At 38.2% G+C, this 20,255-nt stretch overlaps 1 protein-coding gene, 2 long non-coding RNA genes and 1 pseudogene across 3 annotated transcripts; 3 read left to right on the forward strand and 1 right to left on the reverse strand.

Annotated features, from left to right (window-relative positions):
- On the forward strand, nt 2,730-6,196 carry LOC109831590 (annotated as a pseudogene).
- On the forward strand, nt 6,436-6,793 carry LOC109831591. The gene is made up of 2 exons (XR_002244470.1): nt 6,436-6,534; nt 6,616-6,793. It is a non-coding gene; the product is annotated as an uncharacterized LOC109831591 (long non-coding RNA).
- LOC109831298 lies at nt 11,033-13,814 on the forward strand. Its single transcript, XM_020398629.1, has 3 exons — nt 11,033-11,209; nt 12,105-12,522; nt 13,525-13,814. Exons 1-3 carry the CDS (start codon nt 11,033-11,035, stop codon nt 13,680-13,682), a joined length of 753 nt encoding a protein of 250 aa, XP_020254218.1. The 3' UTR covers nt 13,683-13,814.
- Nucleotides 14,728-16,419, reverse strand: LOC109829611. Its single transcript, XR_002244092.1, has 2 exons — nt 16,281-16,419; nt 14,728-15,240 (listed from the first exon to the last, which is right to left on the reverse strand). It is a non-coding gene; the product is annotated as an uncharacterized LOC109829611 (long non-coding RNA).

The raw sequence follows: 20,255 nt of genomic DNA on the forward strand, positions 1-20,255 counted from the left end.
CTAACTTTCTAGTTGTACCTTTTATTTGAATCGCAGGGTCAAGGCAAGAACCAATAGAAGCCAAAAGACAAAAAATCTAATATGAAAGAAAATCATATTCAAGATGGTTGGCCGCAAAATAACAACGATATCTCAAGATTCGGAATGCGATATTTACATATAATTATGAAAATCATCTATCTCGACAAGACGAAGCTGATCTGTTAAGTTTATTTTTAATATTAATATCGATACGGGTATCGATACCGGTATCGATATCTTTTATGCGATACAGTTTCAAAACGCAAAAGTACAGGTTACACTTAAAGGATGAAATTATTAAACTTGTGAAGGCAGTTTAAATTCGAAGGGCTCTCTCTTCATTGCTGGAGGATATAATATAAGGGAATAGAGAGTGAGGGGGGGTGTGAAATTAATTTTTTGTGAAAACTCCTTTTGGATGGAGGGTGCTTTTAATTAAGAAGAAACCTTCCAATTGTAACTTTTATTACATTAAACAAAAAAATATTTTCACTCTCTTCATATTTTCTTTATTCTCTTTGTTGATTATGAAGATGAATGTATGGGTGAAGATGAAGAGCAAGATGAAGGTTTGTTATCACCTGAGCTAGAACCTTTTGGGATGTTAAGTTTTTTCTTTATTAAAAAATTTATCGTTTGCTTCTTTCCTTAATTTAAGTAACCAAGAGACAAAACCTCTGCCTTAGATTTATTGTTCATAGCGTAATAGAGTAGAATTTACTTTTATATCTTTAACTTTCTGCTTTAAATCTCACATTTTATTTCTAGCAATTTATTTTGTATTTAGATTTTATTTAGCGTTATACTAATTCTCCTTGAGGCTAGAACCCATGAGGGATTAGTTTTTATTTTTGTTTTATTTATTCCTTTTTTTTTGATTCGTCATGAGGCTAAGAACCCTCAAAGAGAATTGTCCTTTTTAAGATGTGACTAATAATAGTAGGAATTCAGAAATTGTAGCGAAACTATATACGTGATTCAATTTTAGATTCCCATACTCTAATATAAATCTTCCATCTTTTAATTTTCTGTTATTTTCCTATTTAATTCTAATTTTTCTCATTTTTATTCTTGATTTTATTTGCCTTATCTTTCTTTCTTCCCTTATTGTTATTATGTTACATTTACCTTTATGCACATCACTTTTTATCTATCCACTCTCACTATTGTTTTTGTTTTTTTACATACAATCACTCTTATCTCTCTAATCTCTCCAAAATCACATTCACATTCATCACTCTAATGTCAGCAACACACATCAACGATAAAACCATTTGATTTTCTCCTACAAACCTCCTCGGGGATCGATAAATTTTATAACTATAACTTTGATTGTTGTGCACTGCAACTCTAAAGGTATAACTTTGATGCCCTGTTCACAAACATATACAAATATAGCATACATTGTGGTGTGTTGTGTGTGTATAACATATTCAATATATTAGGATATCTAAATACATATATATATGTAATAGTTGAAATGCAACCATTTATAGTGGAGGGGATTATGCCAACTCACTACCGCAAGCATTACCCATCTTTTCTGCATATATATATACATATATAATATATATATAATATATATATATATAGTATATATTATTATATATATATATTATATATTATATATAGTATATATAATATATATATCCAATATGGGTATGCTTGGTACCGAAGCACGTAAAATATTGTGCTTGTAGTATGTTCATATCCCCCTCCAGCTTCATCAAATATGGGACTAACATTCAACATAGGGTAGAGTGGATTGAGAATGTGACACATCACTACCAAGCACAAATTTATGCTTGGTACCGCCCAAAGCATCCCATTTCTCTCATCTCTCTCTCTCTCTCTCTCTAATATATATATATAATATATATATATATATATAATAATGAAATAAGTTATATATTATATATATATATATATATATATATATATATATATAATATATATATATATATAATATATTATATATATATTGTGCTGTGTGCTGTGTCATATACATCATATACATCTACATACATACATACAATATAGATTAACAAAAGTTTCAAGATTTGATTTTCCTATTTTATTTTAAAACATTTCCTTCTATTTTTAAATTTCAAAAGGATATGGTAACAATATGGAAATTTTATTTTTGGCAACTGAATCAAATTATTATATGTTGATTTGGAATCTAGTCATATGTTACCCTCCAAATTTTTGATCATTTACAAAAATAAAAGTTTCACATATATGTTAAATTATGAAGCAAAGATACACTACAACAAATTACACTTTTCCCGACGCTTATTCTCGACGCATGGTTAAATACGTCGGCAAAAATTATGTTTTTCCCGACGATTTTAGTTAACGTCGGCAAAAATTATGTTTTTCCCGACGATTTTAGTTAGCGTCGGCAAAACATATATTTTTCCCGACGTTTATAATTAGCGTCGCTAAAAGTGTATATTATTAGCGACGTTTTAACTTAGCGTCGGTAAAAGTGTATGGATTTCCCGACGTTTTTTTATTTTCGTCGGCAAAAATATATATTTTTAACGACGTTTTAGGGTTAGCGTTGCTAATAATATGTATTTATCGCGATGTATTAGGTTAGCGTCACTAAAAGTCACTTTTTCCCGACGGGCCGGCTTTGCGTCGCTGAAAGGTATATTTTTAACGACGCGTTTTTATTCATCTGCGTCGCCAAAAAATCGTTCGTTCCCCCCTAAAATTCCATTCCTTCCATCGTTCCCCCCAAAATTTCATTCCTTCCATCGTTTTCCCCCCAAAATTTCTCTCATTCCCCCCTAATCTCCTCTCTCTCCTTCTCTCTCTCTTTCATCTTATCACAGCCGCCCCATCCCGCCGACCTCCTCTCTTACTCACTCATGTCGATTGCAGTCCCTCACCGGCAACTCTTCATCGGCGGAGAGTGGCGGGAACCTGTCCTCGGCAAGCGGATCCCGATCATCAACCCGGCCACCGAGGCCACCATCGGTTCGATTTCTGCCCCTTTTTAAAGCAAAATTAGGGTTTCCTTGATGATCGGCGTTGTCGACTTTGTTACGGCCCAAATTTATTAAGTTTTGTTCTAAATAACACTTTTTTGCTTGGGTTCTGGCTTATTTGTTATCGTAGTATGATTAGCTCTTGGAAATATGAAGATTCCGGGGAAATTAGGAAAGAATTTGAAAAGAAAAGCAACTTCAGTAAAATTAAGTAGAGAATGAAGACCGTGAAGTTGGGGGTCTTGATGGAAGCCATTCCTTTTTTTTTCTTTTCCTGTGTTATTTAGTTAAGTTTATGGGGTTTCTTGACGGTTGGGGTTGTTGTTTTCGTTTGATTGCAGGAGATATACCGACAGCGACTGAGGAAGATGTGAATCTGGCGGTGTAGGCGGCGAGGATAGCGTTGAAGAGGAACGGCGGTAAGGAATGGGCTCGTGCTACAGGAGCTTTTCGTGCTAAATATCTCCGGGCAATTGCTGCTAAGGTAGAGATTTAAATGTTCCCGTTTTTCAATTTTTTTCATTGATTGGTGTAGTGATGGTTATGTATCTCAGGTCTTTGATATCTCCTTGGGAGAAACTTAAAAAGAGTAAATTCCACAGAAAACTATCACGACTTTAGGGTGGTTTTGCAAAAAGGCACCATTAAAATTTTTATCAGAGAAAACTATGAACTGACTATAGGTAGGAAAGTTGGTCATCTTCACATGTGACATGTATTGGATAATTTTTTGTCCTTGTGTGCTTTATATGTATACTATAGTTGGTCATCTTCACATGTGACATGTATTGGATAATTTTTTGTCCTTGTGTGCTTTATATGTATACTATATTACCTCTCCTGTTCTCCTTGCAAATGTTGGATAATTTTTTGTCCTTGTGTGCTTTATATGTATACTATATTACCTCTCCTGTTCTCCTTGCAAATAGGTTTTTATGTCCTTTTTTCCTAGTTATTAACATCATTAGTAGCGACATGGTATTTTTCCGTAGTTTTGAAAATTCATGATAATTTTTCTCAAAGGGAAAAAGTTTATGGTGGTTTTGTGAGACCCCTTCCCCTGAGTTCATGACAATTTCGTGAAATGTATAGTTAACTAGTCAAAATTTTCTGGAATTTGCATGTATGCCTTAAAACATGGCTGATGCTGAATAATTTGAAAACGATATTTTTAATGTTTTTGGATCATAGGAGTTGGTTGGAACCTCATGTTGTTCAAGCTTCATCCAAAATCCAAGAAATATGTTTGGTGAGTTGAGTGGTGTTATGACTACAAAAAGTTGTGACTTGCTTCATCCAAAATCCAAGAAATATGTTTGGTGAGTTGAGTGGTGTTATGACTACAAAAAGTTGTGACTTGTAAAAACAAAATAATTTAAAATTGGTTTGGTGAGTTGAGTGGTGTTATGACTACAAAAAGTTGTGACTTGTAAAAACAAAATAATTTAAAATTAGAGAGTTAGTGATGCATTCAGATGTGTGTGTTCCAACGGTAAGAATTGAAAATATATTATGTTGTAATTTGTAAATGCATTTGCTACTGCTACTACTAATCAAAGATGCACTTATTGGAAGAGTGGTGCGCTTAGTTCTGTTCTTGTTCCAAGAATCGAGAACTTAGATTCTTCTACTTTAATCTTTATTATGAAGTCTTGATATCTTTATATGAACCTTTTCCACTTCTTCTTAGTCTTCAAGAATCATCAAAGGCTTTTCATTCTGAACATAAAAGGCTTTTCATTCTGGACATTGTCTTCATTGCATCAAATGACAGTTGTTTGAAGAAACCAAGGAGGGTACACTAGCAGAAAAAAATGCTATTTATCAGATTGCAAATAAAGAGGTACTTGCAGCTTCATGGTGTGTTAGAATTGGTTTAGATTTTTCTTCTGTTGTCACTGTCGAGTTATTTGTGCTACAGGTTGCAATTATATGCAATCATCAGCGCAGTTTTTCAAAGTCTCATGATGCTCAGATGTCAAGATTGAATGAGAAAATAGATGAGTTAAAGGTTAGATATATTTTATTCTTCTGCCTGAATTTCTTCCGCCTCCTTGTTCTCATCACTTCCCCTATAAATTTTTTTTGTTCTGCTTGATTAGGCACAAAAGGAGGAGTTGCAAGTGGATTTGAGCAGGGCAAGAAAAGGAAAGCCTACTTAAGCAGAAGAAGAACTTGTCCCCTGAAGTGTAAGGAGGAGTTATTATGAATATGTAGATAATGTTTTAAGTATTACTGATTGACCAATGCTTCTAAATTTTGTGAAAGCATTGTTAAACAGGGAATGCTTCATTCACGTGGTGAACTCCTTTTGATGCTTGATGCTGATGGGGCAACTAAGGTGACTAACCTAGAAAAGCTTGAAAGCCAGGTTCGTCTCAGCAACTTATGCAGAAAAATTCAGATGTATCAGTAAAGTCTCTTTTTTTCTTAATTACTTTTTTAGTATTTTTACTGAAGACAGTAGCCCGTGTTTTTACCAAGTAGCTAGTTTCAGGGGTACAAACTCCATAAATTAATTCTGAGTTCATTTCCGCCAAGAATATTGGCTGTGTTTTTCTTCTTTGAGCATTATGATAACTTTGATATACCTCCTACCCTACTACCATCAGATACATGCGCTAGCAGAGGAGAAAGAGAAACTTGGTTCACAGGCTACAACCCTAATTGACTCGAGACATAAGCTATCTGATATGGAAATTGTCTATTTATGCAAACATCTAAAAATCCCAATGATTGAGGTTTCTGTGAACTGGTCTGAGATACCTGGTTCAAAAGTGAGGCTAACTAGCGTTGTGCACATGCTCTTTGAGCTTGTTGTCATTCGTTTGGGCTATGGGCTTAGCATTTGGAAAATTTATACTTAATTAACATTTATCAGAGATCACAGAGAAGTTTCGAGCCAGCGTTGTGCCCTGATTTGGAAACTATTTGGATGCTCTGACCATCGCGTGTGTAATTTCCATTCTCCTTGCAACATTTCCCTTGATTCATCTGCATCTTCATGTACTGATCTTCTTCTTGGTTGGCAAGCCCTCATATCAGATACTTTGTTATTGATGCAAGATATATGGTGACACTAATGTTTGGAGTTCAAAGTGTTTGGGACTGCTGATGCATGTTTGTGCCTGTCAATGTTTCAACTCTATATCTATGGAGTAGTCCATTGTAAATCATTCTAAGTTGCAGAATTTAAAATTTGAGTAGGAACATACGATTTGTATTGAGCGCTATAAAATATATAGTAGTATTTGTTTGAGCTATATATATGTAGCTGATAATCTGACGTTGCATTTTCTCTAACAGGAAATTATCAAAGAACTGATGGAAAGGCCACCACACATGAAAGAGCTTATGGATATGTACTGTGGCCCTGATAGAGTGACTGCAAAGCAACAAATGCACTTATGGATATGTACTGTGGCCCTGATAGAGTGACTGCAAAGCAACAAATGCAGGAGTTAGACAGAGTCACAAAAACTCTATCAGAGAATATACCTTCATCTGTGAAGAGGTTCACTGCAAAACAACAAATGCAGGAGTTAGACAGAGTCACAAAAACTCTATCAGAGAATATACCTTCATCTGTGAAGAGGTTCACTGATCGTGCCGTTCTTTCACTTCAAGTTTTCTTTTTTCAACTTAGTTTAGATTCCTGTAAATCTTATAACGTGTCATTCTCTGAAATGGAAAACACTAAATATGGCAAACTGGAATATTTAAACAGGCCTTTGAGTGTTGACTTGGAAATGGAAATGAATGTAATTATTTTGCAATGGGTGCAAATTCTTTGTTTATCATAATATGCAACTTGTTTGGAGTATAATTTGATGTTTGGTTTCTTTGTTGATGTGAATGGGAGCAAGTTTTTTGTGGATGTTCAGGTTCAGTATAGGCTTGTAGTTGACAGAAAATATATTACTTTTGGCGATGCAAATTAGTGTCGACAAAATTATACTTTTTACCGACGCATAATTATGCGTTGCCAAAAATTATACTTTTCCCGACGCTATCTTGTGTCGGCAAAAGTATAGCTTTTAGCGATGCTTCACTCTACGTCGCTAAAAGTTGCACTTTTGCCGACGCTAACTTGCATCGCCAAAAGTATAGTTTTTAGCTACGAACAATTTTGCATCGCTAAAAGCTATACTTTTGCCGACGCATAGCTTTTGCCGACGCTGTATGCGTCGCCAAAAGTACACTTTTGCCGACGCAAAATATTATGTGTGGCTAAAAGATATACTTTTCCCGACACATGACGCGTCACCAAAAGTGTACTTTTGGCGACGCAGTGTATTTGCGTCGCCAAATACTTTCCTTGACGCACTTTTGGCGACGCATTGGCGACGCTGCATTTTGCGTCAGGAAAGATTTTTCCCGATGTTTTTTAAACTTTTCCCGATGTTTTTGTTTCGTCAACAATGTTGTATTTTGTTGTAGTGAATGTACACATTCAACATTCTAATCCAATATACAACATTATCAAAAATCCATTTCACCATAAACTTACAACAAATACAATACAAAGTCCATCGAACAACAAATAAAAATAATAAACCGTGACGCCCTTGATTTCACACAAGACCGCAGTCCAAGGTGAACCCAGGGATGTCAAACCTGCTCTTCACCCACACAGTGCAACAACATGTTTCACCATCATAGTAATATCTCTCTAGTAGAAACAATAAAAGATATAAGAGAAATAAAATTAGGGAGTAGAATATAAGAATACATGTCTAACAACATAGATAAACAAGTCTCAACTAAGAAACAAGATATACATCCAATGAACTGAAATAAGTGTAAATAATGTCAAATACAAGAGTCAAATGGATAGTACATAGGCACTCGGCCTTCAAAATAAAATACAACTCTAGAAATCAACTAAACGACTACTAAGCTAATGTGGACCAATAACCGACTATCACGGAATGACAACGACTATGCAGGAACTCCGTCAAACTACAGCTCTCCGGAACTCTGATCCGCTGCCTGAAAAGACGGAAAGAACAACAGCGTCAGAGCGCTAGCAAAAACATCTTCATTCGCCCCCAGGGGAAGGGCTACTACATATAATGGAGGCTCTACCTAAAATATGCATAGTCTACCTAAATTATTTACCTTGTACTAAATGGGGTTAATACTTAAAAAATCCACAACACGAGACCGGTACGTCGAGTAAAATAATCCAAAAAAAGGAAACCCTCATATATATACCATGTGTCTCAAATTGTGAATCGTTAAATACCAACTCCAGACAAAAAAATAAATAATAAAGGAATACATTATAAAAATACCATCCCAAACAGTGTCATAAATGTCAAACTAAATACCTCACGCTACCATTGGGTAGATGATATGGATACAAGTACATAATTCAGTATAACCCATAACACAATATACCCTATCACAATATAACTCTATGGTGAGCCATGCTCATAATTAACTCCGCTTAAGACTCAATCTATCAAAAGTTTCAAAGTACTATCTCTTGTAAAGTTCTATAGCTCATTGCAACATTTTGCAAAATGGACTACCTGTTCAAGTATCCTAAGAAAATACGGGTCACTAGCCTCATCACATCACCATGCAGAACAAACTACCTGTTCAGGCATCTTAAGAAAATACGACTCACTAGCCTAATCGCATCACCATGCGGAATAGACTACCTCCTCAAGCATCCTATAAGTAAGACTCATTAGCCTTATTGCATCACCATGCAGAATGGACTACCTATTTAGGTATCCTGCAAATACAACTCACTAGCCTACTTCATATGTGTTCCTACAAGTACAGTCCAACGGTCTACTTCATTAGTATACCGACGCACTACCCTATGCAGTACTGAGCTGTGCTTATCAACGGTATCCATACAGACACATATATTATTCTAACTAATCATTGCCTAGTCGTGGTCAAACAATACATGAAAATATCCTTTCTCGGAGGTCCGTATGTGCTAAAACTCCATGTGTACGTCCATGATCACGCGTTTGTACGTACGGTTTGAACCACATGTTCACAACCAAACAAGCATGGAAAAACCCTTCATCAGCAATTTAACACGTCGGTTGACTGTCCTTGATCATCGGTCGACCAGGGACGAATATGCACAACGTGTACAACACTACTGTGACGCCCCTGGTTTCACACAAGGTTACAATCCAAGGTGAATCTAAAGATGTCAAACTTACCATGCACCCACACTATGCATAAACACATTTCACCAATCATAGTAATATCCTCTAGCGGAATCAAATAGAAGTGCAGGTACAAAACAGATAAAATAAGAGAATAAATGTAATAGACATGATATAAAAAAGATATCTCATAAATAAAAGAATCATGTCTCAACTGTAATACCTTTGATAACTGACAAAATGAGAGTGTTAACATAAATCAACTAGAATCGTACTAAGGCTGACTGCCTTTACAAAGTCGAACTGGCTAAGTGTGTGGAGATCTCGATATAACGAGCATCTAAAAGCTACAATCCTGTGACGACGCTTCCTACACAATGCATCTGCTACGACATTCGCCTTCCCCGGGTGATACTGAATCGCGAACTCATAATCCTTAATAAACTCAACCCATCGTCGCTGTCTCTAATTTAGCTCCTTCTGAGAGAAGAGGTACTTCAAGCTCTGATGATCTGTGAATAGCTCAAACTATACTCCGTACAGGTAGTGTCTCCATGTCTTCAATGTGAAGACCACTACTGCTAGCTCCAAGTTATGTATGGGATAGTTTTGTTCATGCATTCCCAACTGACGCGAAATGTATGCTACTACCCTCTGGGTCTGCATCAAAACACCTCCTAGACCTGCTAACGATGCATCTGTGTAGACTACAAAGGTCTTATCACTGCTAGGAATGGTCAAAACTGGCGTTGTAGTCAACTTAGCCTTCAAAGTCTCAAAGGCCTCCTGGCACTCCGTGCTCCAAACAAAAGGTACATCCTTTTTCGTAAAGCATGTAAGTGGTGTGGCTAGTTTTGAGAAGTCCTGAATGAACTTCCTGTAATAGCCAGCCAAAACAAAAAAACTACGGATCTCGGTAACTATCTTCGGCGGCTCCCAATCAAGTACTGCCATAACCTTAGCTGGATCCACTGTAATGCCCTCTCTACTGATGACGTGGCAAAAAAATCTAATCTCGGATAGCCAAAACTCGCACTTGATGAATTTGGCATATAGCTGGTGCTCCCGCAAAGTCTGCAATGCTAATTAAAGGTGCTGCTTGTGCTCTGCCTCCGACCTCGAATAGATTAGAATGTCGTCGATGGATACTGGTCCAAGTATGGACGAAAAACTCAATTCATCAAATCCATGAATACCGCAGGTGCATTGGTTAGCCCAAATGGCATGACAAGAAACTCGAAGGACCCATAATGAGTCAGAAAGACAGTCTTGGGAATATCCATCTCCCGAACCCGTAACCAGAACAAAGAACAATCTTCGAGAAGTGTTGCAATCCCTGAAGCTGGTCGAACAAGTCATCAATCCTCGGTAATGGATACCTTTTCCGGATAGTGACCTTGTTCAACTCTCGATAATCTATACAAAGACGCATACTACCATCCTTCTTCTTCACGAAAAGGACCAGCGCCCCCCCATGGAGAATGACTCCGGTGAATAAAACCCTGAGACAACAACTCGTCCAGCTGAGTCTATAGCTCCCTCATCTCAGCAGGTGCTATACGATAGGGAGCTAGAGATATCGGTGCTGTTCCTGACTGCAACTTGCTGCAGAACTCAACCCCTCTCATAGGAGGTAGCCCCGGTATGTCCTAAAAGACATCCTAAAAATCTGAGACAACCCTAGTCTCGAACAAATCAGCACTCCGATCTCTCAGCATCACCTCCTCGATATAGGCCAGAAATGACTCCGCAAACTGGTTGCCTTGTGAGGTAGCTACGATCAACTCAGACTCATCGAACGCTTGCAAACTGACTGTTTTCGCAAAACTGTCAATGCTAACATAGTAGGATGATAACGAATCCATACCGAGAATGACGTCAAAATCCGACATCCGCAAGACGATCAAATCTATGATAAATTTTGACTCATCTAAGCTGATGACACATCTCCTACAGACGTTTTCTAATAGAGATACCTCTCCTAAGGGAGTAGAGACTGACAACGGAACATCTAAAGGATGTGCGACTAACTGGAGCCTATCCATGAAGGCATGAGATATAAAAGAATGGGAAGCTCTGGAATCGAATAGAATCTGAACTGGAAAAGAGTTTACTAAGGTAACTACCTTCTACTATAGCTCCACTCGCACCGTGATCACGCGCTACGACTGCATAGACTCTGCCAGTGGCTGGCGACTGCTGAACTGTCGATGGTGGAATATACGGGACTATCTGTCCCTCGAAAATCTCCTGAATCGTGCGAATCTGGCCTACTGGCAACTCAATCCTAGGAACAGCTGACGGTGTCTTAATCCTCTACTGCGGCTGCTGGCCGTAACTGCGGCACTACTGATGCTGACCGTGACCATGGTTATGCTACTGACCGTGACCACGGTTCTCCTACTGACCGTGTCCTCGATACTGCTACTGGCCCTAGCCTCTGCCCCCCTAGCCTCCTGCTGGCGCACTGTGACAGTCCTTAGCCTTATGCCCGATCTTGTTGTAGTTATAGCATGCACCCTGAATCTTGCGCTGCGGTGGTGCTCTCAAGTCATGTTGTGCTCCCTTCTTGAACTTTCCCTGCTGATGGTGATGAAGTCCTTACCCCGCTGCTGGGGTCCTCCTAGTCCGGCAAAAGGTCTCTTGCCCTTACCCTTGTCATTCTGCTATCTAGACTTATTGTTACCCTCCTTGTTCTTATGGAACATCGCAGTCTCTATCTCCTGCGATATAGCAGCATCTTCTACCTCTCGGACTGAACGGAATCTTCTAGAAACTAGGTAACAGTGAAGACTTGGGCGAAGTCCTATAAAAAACATCTGCGCCTGGCGCTCTCCTGATTGCCACATGCCCGTGAAACGTAGAAGACTCATAAATCGGCTCTCATCGTCAGCTACAGACATATCTCCCTGCTCTAGCTTAGACAACTCTAGCTCTTTCCCAGCCCGTGCCGCAGAAGAGATGTACTGCTCGTCGAAGAAATACACTTCGCCGTCAGCGACTTCTCCGTCTTCCCCCACCGAATCAGCCACCGACTTCCGCCGCTTTCGCCGTCAGCGACTTCTCCGTCTTCCCCCACCGAATCAGCCACCGACTTCCCCCGTCAGCAGAGACCGCGACTTCTCCGTCTTCCCCCACCGAATCAGCCACCGACTTCCCCCGTCAGCAGAGACCGCGACTTCTCCGTCTTCCCCCACCGAATCAGCCACCGACTTCCCCCGTCAGCAGAGACCGCGACTTCTCCGTCTTCCCCCACCGAATCAGCCACCGACTTCCCCCGTCAGCAGAGACCGCGACTTCTCCGACTTCCCCCACCGAATCAGCCGGCCCAGGAGCTTGCTCGTCTCGCTTCGACCTACAAGGTACAATTTTGCAACTGTCCACAACAATGTGTATATATATGAGGAAACCGAATAGGAATGATGAGATTGTTGCCACACATACATGAGGAAAAGAGAGTTTCCAAGAAGGATTGCTGCCTTCTTGACTCAAGAAACGACCTAATAATTAATTGCAACCATAAACATCTCAAGATTAGATTTTGATCATAACAATAGAAAATTCCAAGCACCCAGTTACCCAGCAAATGCAGAATGACCAGATATAGTTACAGAATTCAATAAACTGTCTAATAACGTGCTGAAATATTTCTAAATCGATATAGTCATAAAATGTGACCCAAAGGAAACAGTTCAACATCCAGAAACACAAGAACAAGGGCATCACCTGAGCTGGGCTCGCCTCGATCGAAGTCCGCCATCAGCTCTTTGGCGGCCATTCGCTTATGAACAGAGGAACTACCCCACATCTTGAATTATTATTATTATTTTCCTTTTTTTTCCCGCGTCCTTCACGTCCAAATCATCAATCACAACTCTCGCTTCTCCAACGAAAATCGAAGAAAGAAAAACAATCAGAACTCAAGCTGGCGACAGCTGATTTAAAAATAACTGCACACTGTCCACAACAATGTGTTGCCTTCCTTACAGCTAGTTGACTCTCATTTATATTCTTGAATAGTTGTAAATGGTCTCAAATTGTTAATCCAGTTTCAAGTACTAAAAAGACTCTCATTTATATTCTTGAATTGCCAAAAAGACATATCCATGAACTAGTTGACTCCAATTTGTAAGAACATTCAACTACTCGAGCATTTTCTCAAGACTAGACTAATTTTTTGGGTGAAACGTTGCATCAAGAAAGGTTTGTTATGTTTCCTCCAGCAATGCATTTATTTCATTATTAATGTACAAGTGAACATTCAACTAGTCGAGCATTTTCCAAATACAGTTTGTGATTAGGTGTTATGTTTTGTGCTGCAATGCTTATTTCATTATTAATGTACAAGTGAACCTTTCTTGTAGGGATTAATGCAATATTACTAAGAAAAGCTCAGCTACGCGGTCGGAGGCAGCTTGAGGAGCACATCCACGACATTTCTACAGGGAGTTGTTGCAGATTGAGATGTATGTTGTCTGGAAATGTTGGAAATGTTATTGAGATGTATGTTGTCTGGTGTTAGGTTCTGTATAACTATGGTGTTAGGTTCTGTATAACTATTCTGATGCCAACATATAACTGTCCTATACTTTGTTTGATTATTATGCGAAAGGTTTGTTGTGCGACCCTTTGTGTGGAAAGTATGTTTTGATTATTATGGAGGATGGTTCGTTGTGCTTCCCTTTGTTGCAGAATAGTGATGATTTTTATTTGGTTGCATTTGGTTGCATTGGGATTTTTATTTGGTTGCATTTGGTTACATTTGGTTCCATGGATAACTGCCATGACGTTTCAGTTTCCCAAATAGATCCGGAAATATACAAGTTGCAGGGTTCTGTCCGAACATATGGTTTTGTTTAGCATCCGGAAGAACATCCTGCCCGATGGACGATCTCAAATTCTGCAGGCGGAGCTTGTCGAGGATGGAGGCATCGCCGTGGTGCTCGCAGCAGTCTGCGATGATGGCGGTGACTCTACCGTCTTCGTCGATCTCCTCGTATGCGTTGATGAAATGGAAGGTGACAAAATTTGGCACCTCCACACTAGCCACCTTAAATGTAGAGAATAAAACTGGTTGATTATTATTTGGCCCATACGTACATGTGCCCATGTGTGGGATTTTGGATCAGATACATGTGATACCGAACTCTGAACTTGAGAAGGAATATCGTATTTCCGTTTGAACACAGCATAGATGAACTAACTAGGAATTTGTACTAAGGATACCACAACTTATTTTCGTTAGAGAAAAATACCATACATAGGCTATTAATAGTGGAGAATAACACCATGGGCTTTCAAAATATTAAAACAAAACCATATGTTGTTAATAAATAATCATATAATGCCAAGGGAACAATTTTGTCAAGCACGCACATCCAAAGTTGACCGTCTCACCAATGCCAAGGGAACATTTGGTTACATTTGGTTGCATTGCGACTGATACATACAAGAAATTGAACAGCAGAGGTGAAGGGAAGTCGGAGATATCAACCAGCAACCTTGCAACTATACATCATCATATCAAAGTAGGGGACAGCAGGAGAAGTAATAACAGATTGAAGACAAAATAAAAACTACTACTTTTTTGCAAAATTGCATGAATGACAAGAAATTTAAAGGTTTATTTCATCAAATACATCTCGATGAAAACATACGGATGTGCACTTTCCCATCAACCACGCTGCATTTTTTGTTACAATCAACCCACATACTACAAATCACATCACATACCTTTTACAATGGACAAGCCAACAAATACTGCAACGATACATACTACGAACACTATCATTGTAAACATTGAACCTAATGCAAAAACATAGATCGGGGAAAAAACAATTCCCCGAAAATATTTGTTGTTGAAATTGATGCGGTGTCTGGACAGGCCTTGAGCTGGATGCTGAACCACGATCGATAGTGTGCTTCTCCCATTCACTCAAAGCCTCTTCGTACGTTACAAACCCTTTGTAAGAGGCATTTGGAAATTTATCAACAGCGGATTTACATTCCTCCCAATTATCAAAAATGCCACATTGTCGCCCTCTCTTCACAACATAAAAACACTTTCTTGCCATGGATAACTGCTAAAATAGAGCATATATACATCCGACAAGGTCATTCGACAAGGTATCAAAATAGATTTAACTTGAATTACAGGAACAAGCGTATGCCATGTCTTCTGTGATAAACATCTAAAATTGCCTGATGATGATGACATGCAAGTTATCTAAATGTGCTAACTCAAGGTATCTAAATGTGCTAACTCAAGGTATCTAAATGCTGCTAGAAATAACTAAGAAATGTAAGTTCACTTTTTCAGGATAACCTTTTAATTTGCTGGCTAGGGAATCATCACAGTAAAAAAATGCTATTTTTTAAGACAGAAGCACTCTTGCGAAGCCACGCAAAAGCTTCTCTTTAGTTATTAATTAGCATGCTATCACGCTTGCTGATCCCAATTAAATATGAGATTAGTCTCAAGTCTTAGTTTCATCAATATTCTATTCAGCACTGCTTGTTGTTTACTTTTAACGCAATTGAACTATGGAATCCTAGAAGCTAAGCCCTCAATTAAGATTCATAGATTCATAATGGACCCGTTACCCAAATTACAGAAACACCGGTTTGCGGATGGATCCAAAATGAAGACCACTACTCCGATAAAGATAAAAATTGATATGTCAATTATTAGTGAAATTGTGACCGTGTTAAACTCCAAATGATTGCTGAATCTCATTAAATTCTAGTATTTTTATGATTGTTCTCTGTCTTCTTTATATATATATATTTTTTTTGCCGACTACGGTGTATTGTTTTGCCATGCTTCTAACAACGCAAACCAAAATTAAGCCGGTACAACAACAACAACAAAGATTTATTCCAAATTTTGGAAATTAACTTCATGAAATCTGTTGTTGCATTTAGTTCTATTGAAGGCATGTTTGATAACTATAAAAGGAAACTGAGCCAGAGATAATTTTTCTATAACTAGAACAAAGTTGGTCCAAGGAGATTGCTCTAAAGAAAACTAGTTTGAGGGTTGAAGTTTGTACTAAAGGAAATCAGTTCAATTTTTCTATAACTAGAACAAAGTTGGTCCAAGGAAATTGCAAAATTGTACCTTGTAGGTCGAAGCGAGACGAACAAGCTCCTGGGCCGGCTGATTCGGTGGGGGAAGACGGAGAAGTCGCGGTCTCTGCTGACGGGGGAAGTCGGTGGCTGATTCGGTGGGGGAAGACGGAGAAGTCGCTGACGGCGAAAGCGGCTCTCCTGACTGCCACATGCCCGTGAAACATAGAAGACTCATAAATCGGTTCTCATAGTCAGCCATAGACATATCTCCCTGCTCTAGCTTAGAAAACTCTAGCTCTTTCCCGGCCCGTGTCGCGGAAGAGATATACTGCTCGTCAAAAAATACGAAATCCTCCCAAGTGAGTACCCTCCGATGCTCTGGGGTGAAATGAAGCCTATACTATCCTTCTGCGTTGCCTTTTAAGTTGAACATAGCTAACCTCTGCTTATGTACTGAGTTGACATTAAGTGTATCTAAAAATACTTCCCACATATTCCTTTCATTTATAAGCTGCAGTTGAATCCAATGTGCCCTAAATTCCCGGGGTTCTTAGCTTCTAATATCTTCCTAAATCTTACTGAGCTAAGCTCATTACTCTGCGGCTCTATTAACAGCTAGATGTAGCGATGGTGTAACCGTCGGTACTACCTCTCCAATAGGCATATCTAATATGACTGGTGGTGGAACTTCATAAAATATAATCTGGCTCGTTACTCGCTCCTCGAGTGTTGCCAGTCTCTGCTTCTGCAGTCGGCGATACCAAGTCAATCAAATACTGTGGAGCCTGCTGCGGCTCAAGCTCTGCTTGCCCAGCTCTCCGGGTACAAGTTATACCTCGACCACATATTCATAATATCAAGAGGAGAGCTTAATAAACACAGCAAATGAGATCGCAAACACATAATAATAAGAAAATCATATCACTTATCATTCATGCAAATACTTTTCAATCAAAGTATGATAGTCATAAATTTTTTTTTAATTTTTGAGATATATGTATATATCGTCCTCACTCATTCTAGAAAATCCTAGTAGACTCTATACATGAATCCTAAGAAACTCTATACTAGCTCCACGACTCGACACAGGATGATCCAAATGATACTGGAACTAGAGCTCTGATACCAACTGTGACGCCCCTGTTTTCACACATGGCTGTAGTTCAAGATGAACCCAGAGATGTCAAACCTGCCATGCACCCACACTGTGCAACAACAAGTTTCATCACAGTAATATCCTCTAGTGGGATCAAATAAAAACGTAGGTACAAAACAGGCAAAGAAGTAGAACGACAATAATAGACATGATAACGAAGATGATATCTCATAAATAAAGGTCATGTCTCAACTGAAAATAAATTGAAATAGAATTCTGGAGTCTAAAATAACATACGATGTCTCAACATGAATCAAAACGGAAAGTCGAACTAAGGCACATTGCCTTTACAAAATGGAAATAAACTCTAAGTTTGAATAAAATTTAAAACTACAGTGGAGCCTCTAATAAATCTCTCGGGACGGCGATTATGCAAGAACTCCGTCATCTTGCGGCTCTCCGGAACTCCGAGCTACCTGAAAGTGTATTTTTAAAAGAAAAAAACAACAATAAGAGCGTCAAAGCGCTATAGCAAGATTATCTCCATCCGCCCCCCGGGGAAGGGCTGCTATATGGAGTAGAGGCTCTATCTATTAAGCATAGTCTACCTAAATCATTTTTCCCGTATCTAGCGGAATTAATATTCAGACACCTACAAAACGAGACGTAGTACGTCGAGCGAAATAATCCAAACAAGGAAACCCTTATGTATATACCATATGTCCCGAATCGTAAACATCTAAACATTAATACCGAATTAAGGATAAACAATCTAAATGAAATCAACAATTAAAAATCCACAACACGAGACTGGTACGTCGAGCGAAATAATCCAAACAAGGAAACTCTGATGTATATACCATATATCTCAAATTGTGAACCGCTAATCATTGATCCCAACCTAAGAAATAAAGAAAAGCAAAAAAAGAAAATAAAGACATCAACATATCGTATTCATAATATCTGCCACTGCCACTAGGGAGATAGAATGAATACCGTCACAAATCTTGTGTAATTTCATATACAAAGTACTCTAGGTCATATATTTTAGCAGTTAGTCAAAAACATAACTGGCATCCGCCAATGACTCAGGCTATCGATTGGCTATCTCAATGCAACTCCGTGTAAGATTTTGATACTTAGCATTATCATATATAACGGACTACCCTGTAGGTATCCTAATCAGTGTACACGGCTCATTAGTCTCATCGCGATCACAGTGCGTAACATGAGTGCATAACGGCCTACCATATAGGTATCCTAGAAGTACGGCTCACAAGCCTCATCGCACCCTCGTGCGGACGGACGGCTAAATAAAGCATCCAAACCCGACTCAATGGCCTGCATAAATGGAATATCGACGCACTACCCCCGTAGTACTAAACTGAGCTCATCAACGATATCCAGAAGGTGTGTGTATAGTATGTTCTAAACTCTTTCTCAAAGTAATTGGGTCTTAACCCTTCATAATCCCTCTCAGAATCCCCAAGTGTTTACTAATGCACTATTTATGAAAAATATATATAAAGAAGTATGGCTCGAAGTTCGCAATCACATCTTAAGTAGACATAAAACAAAACTAAGGAAAAATAGCTTTTGTAGTCGACTACAAGGATTAGTAGTCGACTACTCTGAGTCAATCCATACTCTGTGAAAACAAATTTACTGTTAGTAGTTGACTATTAGGGTCAATAGTCGACTACTCTGCTATAACTCAGTCTGTGTTTCGAAGGTTTGACAGAGTAGTCGACTATTATGCTTAGTAGTCGACTACACTGTGAAAACATGTATACTAACGTGCACAAACAGGAAAATTAACTTAACATACACTTATCACTTCATATTTACATGATTTAAACTTGTTAAACATACAGTAATAACTATTCTGAGCATGACAACAAAGTATAAATTTGTCTAGTTAGGGTTTTACATCAAAATTAATCATTTTCTTCAATTGATCAATATGTAAGCAATATGATAATAATAACATGATTTAAAATCTACATATGAACAGAGATCAATCTTGTTTCAAATTCTGATTTTTACAAAACTTAGATGTCACAAGTCTAGGGTTAAACTTCTTTAAATATCATGTACATTCAATTAATTGCATATCTAGGGTTTAGGCATGATCTAAACATGATTAACAGATTAAAAGTGAAACTAAAAGCATCATAATGATTATGATCACAAACTATATACAACAGCAAGAAAAACAAGTATAGATCTAGCATGGGTTTATGAAATAACCTTAAAATTTAATCTTTTTATATCTCATATTAAGATCATGCGCATAAACATAAATATTTAACTTTTAATCTAGTTATTTAACTATAGGGATGGGTTTGGACGAAGATAATCTTACCTCAATGTGCTGTTGGAATCCTCAACCACGTGCACGCAAGATCTCTCTTCTCCAAAATGCCAAAACTCGCCTTCTTCTCGACAAACTTCTCAAGAACACTTCCAAAATTCTCAGTTTAGGGTTAGGGTTTAAGGAGGAAGGTGGCTGGTGATAATCTCACGTGAAATAGGGTAAAAAAAGTTTTAAAATGAATATATATGCTTAGGGTAACAACTGAGTTTGGATACAATGCAAATCCAACCCGAAAACTAAAACCTGGCACGTCCAGGAATTCCCGATAGTCGACTACTAAACATAGTAGTCGACTACTAAGTAATACACAGTTTTCTAAAATGTGTACACAGTATTTTGGCGATAACTTTTTAATCCGACCTCAGAATGAGGTGATTAAATATTTGTTGGAAAGCTGTTGAAAAGACCTAGAATTTTGCTCTTTTGAGTTTCCCAGATTCTAAGTAAATCATTATGTAAAGTCTATAAACTTCTAATTGGTTATTTTTCCCAGATTTTTCTCGTGCATGTTTTGTGCATTTGCACTCATATATTCATATATATATATATAT

This window comes from Asparagus officinalis, chromosome 2 (genome assembly GCF_001876935.1).
Source record: "Asparagus officinalis chromosome 2, Aspof.V1, whole genome shotgun sequence".
NCBI classification, from domain to species: Eukaryota; Viridiplantae; Streptophyta; class Magnoliopsida; order Asparagales; family Asparagaceae; genus Asparagus; species Asparagus officinalis.

Coding starts and splice junctions, on each gene's coding strand:
- LOC109831298 (XM_020398629.1), top strand. CDS start 11,033: ATGACGTCAAAATCCGACATCCGCAAGACGATCAAATCTATGATAAAT. Junction 11,210..12,104: donor ACTGGAGCCTATCCATGAAG/GCATGAGATATA, acceptor GCTCTTTCCCAG/CCCGTGCCGCAGAAGAGATG. Junction 12,523..13,524: donor GTCTCGCTTCGACCTACAAG/GTACAATTTTGC, acceptor CCTTTCTTGTAG/GGATTAATGCAATATTACTA.